This window comes from Octopus bimaculoides, chromosome 11 (genome assembly GCF_001194135.2).
Source record: "Octopus bimaculoides isolate UCB-OBI-ISO-001 chromosome 11, ASM119413v2, whole genome shotgun sequence".
Lineage (NCBI taxonomy): Eukaryota > Metazoa > Mollusca > Cephalopoda > Octopoda > Octopodidae > Octopus > Octopus bimaculoides.
In genome coordinates this window covers 1,244,107-1,246,696 of record NC_068991.1, presented here as the reverse complement: position 1 = coordinate 1,246,696, position 2,590 = coordinate 1,244,107, and the positions used below count along the sequence as shown (strand labels likewise).

The following is a 2,590-nucleotide window of genomic DNA, read 5'->3' as shown; positions in this document are numbered from 1 at the left end:
TCTCTCTCTCTCTCTCTCTCTCTCTCTCTCTCTCTCTCTCTCTTTCTCTCTCTCTCTCTGTCTATCTATCTTTCTACCTCTCTATCCCTATGCCCATCTCTTCACCTCTCTCTACACTGACACAGAGACAGTATAGAGGCCACAGCTTATCCTTATCTTTCCACCTCCCATTCTGTCCCTTCACTCCTTCCCTCTCTTTACCCTCTACTATCTCTGTTCCTCTCACTCACACCTCACCCTCAATCCCCCCTCTGTTCTCCTTAATTCCTTCTAACACCTCCTCTATCCTCCCTCCTTGTTTCTCATTCCAAACGTCATCTTCTAAGACGCAAAACACTTCATACAATTTCAAACCAGAAAGCAGCTGCATTGATAACAATAACAACAATGATAATAATAATAATAATAATAATAATAATAATAATAATAATAATAATAATAATAATAATAATAATAACAACAACAACAACAACAACAGATAAATAGATAAATATATAAGTAAATAAATAAATATATAAATGAAAAGTGGCGTTCACTTCTGCCACTCGATCTCGGTTTACCTGTTTTGCAGTTCGGAGCAGATAATTATCTGCATATTTGCATAACTTAATTGCTTCTCCTTTCTCTTGACTTGAAAACTTGTCCGCCATTTTAGACTCCTTATACAAAAACACACAAATACATGAATATACAAGCATGTACATACATATCTAAATGTATATGTGTGTGTATTTGTGCGTATATATATATATATATATATATAAACATTCTTTTTGTCACTTTTATAATTTCTTCTTTTCTTTCATTCTTTCTCTTATTCTCTTCCTTTCAGTCCTTTTTTTCTTTCTTTTTCTCTTTTTTTGTTCTTCTCCCTCAAAAATATTCTTAATCTGGATGTCTCACGACGATCGTCTGCTTTATTGAATTCGTCCTTCATACTAGAATTGCTACTTATTTCACCGGTAACATTTTTCTACCGAACAATTTCGGACACGTCATTGTATTATCAGAAATAATGACGAAGATAGCTACTACTACTACTACTACTACTACTACTACTACTACTACTACTACTACTACTACTACTACTACTACTACTACTTCAAGACTATCTCCAAAAACAACGACGGGAACAGCAATTTAAACGCGACATAAACTCATGCAAATAATGTAATCTTTTATTGAATGGTCGGCTGTGGTTTCGAGAAGAATGAGATGAGGAGATTTGGGAGTCGTATCACGTGACTATGGCAAACGTGTTAATATTTTGGCTTCATAAGCAGCTTAACAATTGGGCATCGACTTGTATTAACAAACATACATCAAAATTCCTACATCACATTGTTATGGCATCAAAAACTAGAAGAAGAAGAAGAAGAAGAAGAAGAAGAAGAAGAAGAAGAAGAAGAAGAAGAAGAAGAAGAAGAAGAAGAAGAAGAAGAAGAAGAAGAAGAACAACAACAACAACAACAACAACAACAACAACAATAACAACAACAAACTCTCCGATATCAACTCATAAGGCCTAATTATTGCTAATGGAAAGTCTGCTGCCAGGAGGTTTGACTGAAGTTATATTGGTTGGAATGTGCCATAAGGCAATCCAAAGACTGCCTTCTGTGACGAAACATCAAAACAAGTAATAATGGTTATCCTGTTGACACATGATTAAAATGTAAACAAAATTGTAGTTCGTTTCTCTTCTGATCAGATGGAAACCAATAAGCAGCGTCATGTGAATTTTGTAAGAAAACCTACATGCGAACTCCCGGCAGACACCTCATGAAAGATTAATTTATTTCAATTCAATTTATTGGACCTTCCCTTTTAGCATGACTAAGTCGCCTTATAACATAACTGAAACCGGTAGAATATTTTGATAAAAGTTTAAAACTTTTATTTCTTTGAACTTCGCAAAGCATTTTCTTTGTTTTTTAATACAAATTTACTCGTGTGGTAACTTTTAATCTTTTCAGTGTGTGCATACACGTGCATAATACATACACACGCACACACACACATACACATATATACATACCTATATATATATGCATATATATGTATGTATATTTATGTGTGTGCATATATAACTATCTACCTATTTATATATGTGTATGTATGTATGTATGTATGTATGTAAGAAAGAAATCGGCAAGAGGATTTGATTTTGAGAATCTCCTGAAAGTCCCTTGTGCCAGTCACAGAAGTGGTGCAACAAACAATATGGTATTTCAAGTGTGCACTCAATAATACCGAAAGATGGTGGAGCGATTGTGAGTGCAACACCCTGACCACTGGGTCACGCGGTTTCACATATGTATATGTATATAGATGTATATAGATGCATAAGTGTGTGTGTGTGTGCATAGTGTACATGTGTGTATAAGTGAAGATATATACTATAACAAAAGTACACACACATACGCACAAATACGCACTCGCGCGCGCACACACGGGGTTTATCTATGAATATATATATATATATGTGTGTGTGTGTGTGTGTGTGCTGGAGCTAGAGTGTGTGCTTGTTCTTTTTTTTTTAAATTTCAATTCCAAGCAAGCCATTAATTAACTGTTTTGAAGGATTTCA

General features: G+C 34.7%; 1 protein-coding gene across 1 annotated transcript in view; it reads right to left on the bottom strand.

The window, feature by feature from the left end:
• The window catches only part of LOC106882534 (uncharacterized protein C56G2.4), a 47,601-nt gene extending 46,951 nt beyond the window's left edge, over nt 1-650 (bottom strand). Inside the window, exon 1 of the mRNA XM_052971452.1 lies at nt 561-650. Within this exon, the coding sequence (XP_052827412.1) occupies nt 561-650 (90 nt within the window). The remainder of the gene's footprint in view (nt 1-560) is intronic.
• Between the last annotated feature and the right edge of the window lie 1,940 nt (nt 651-2,590).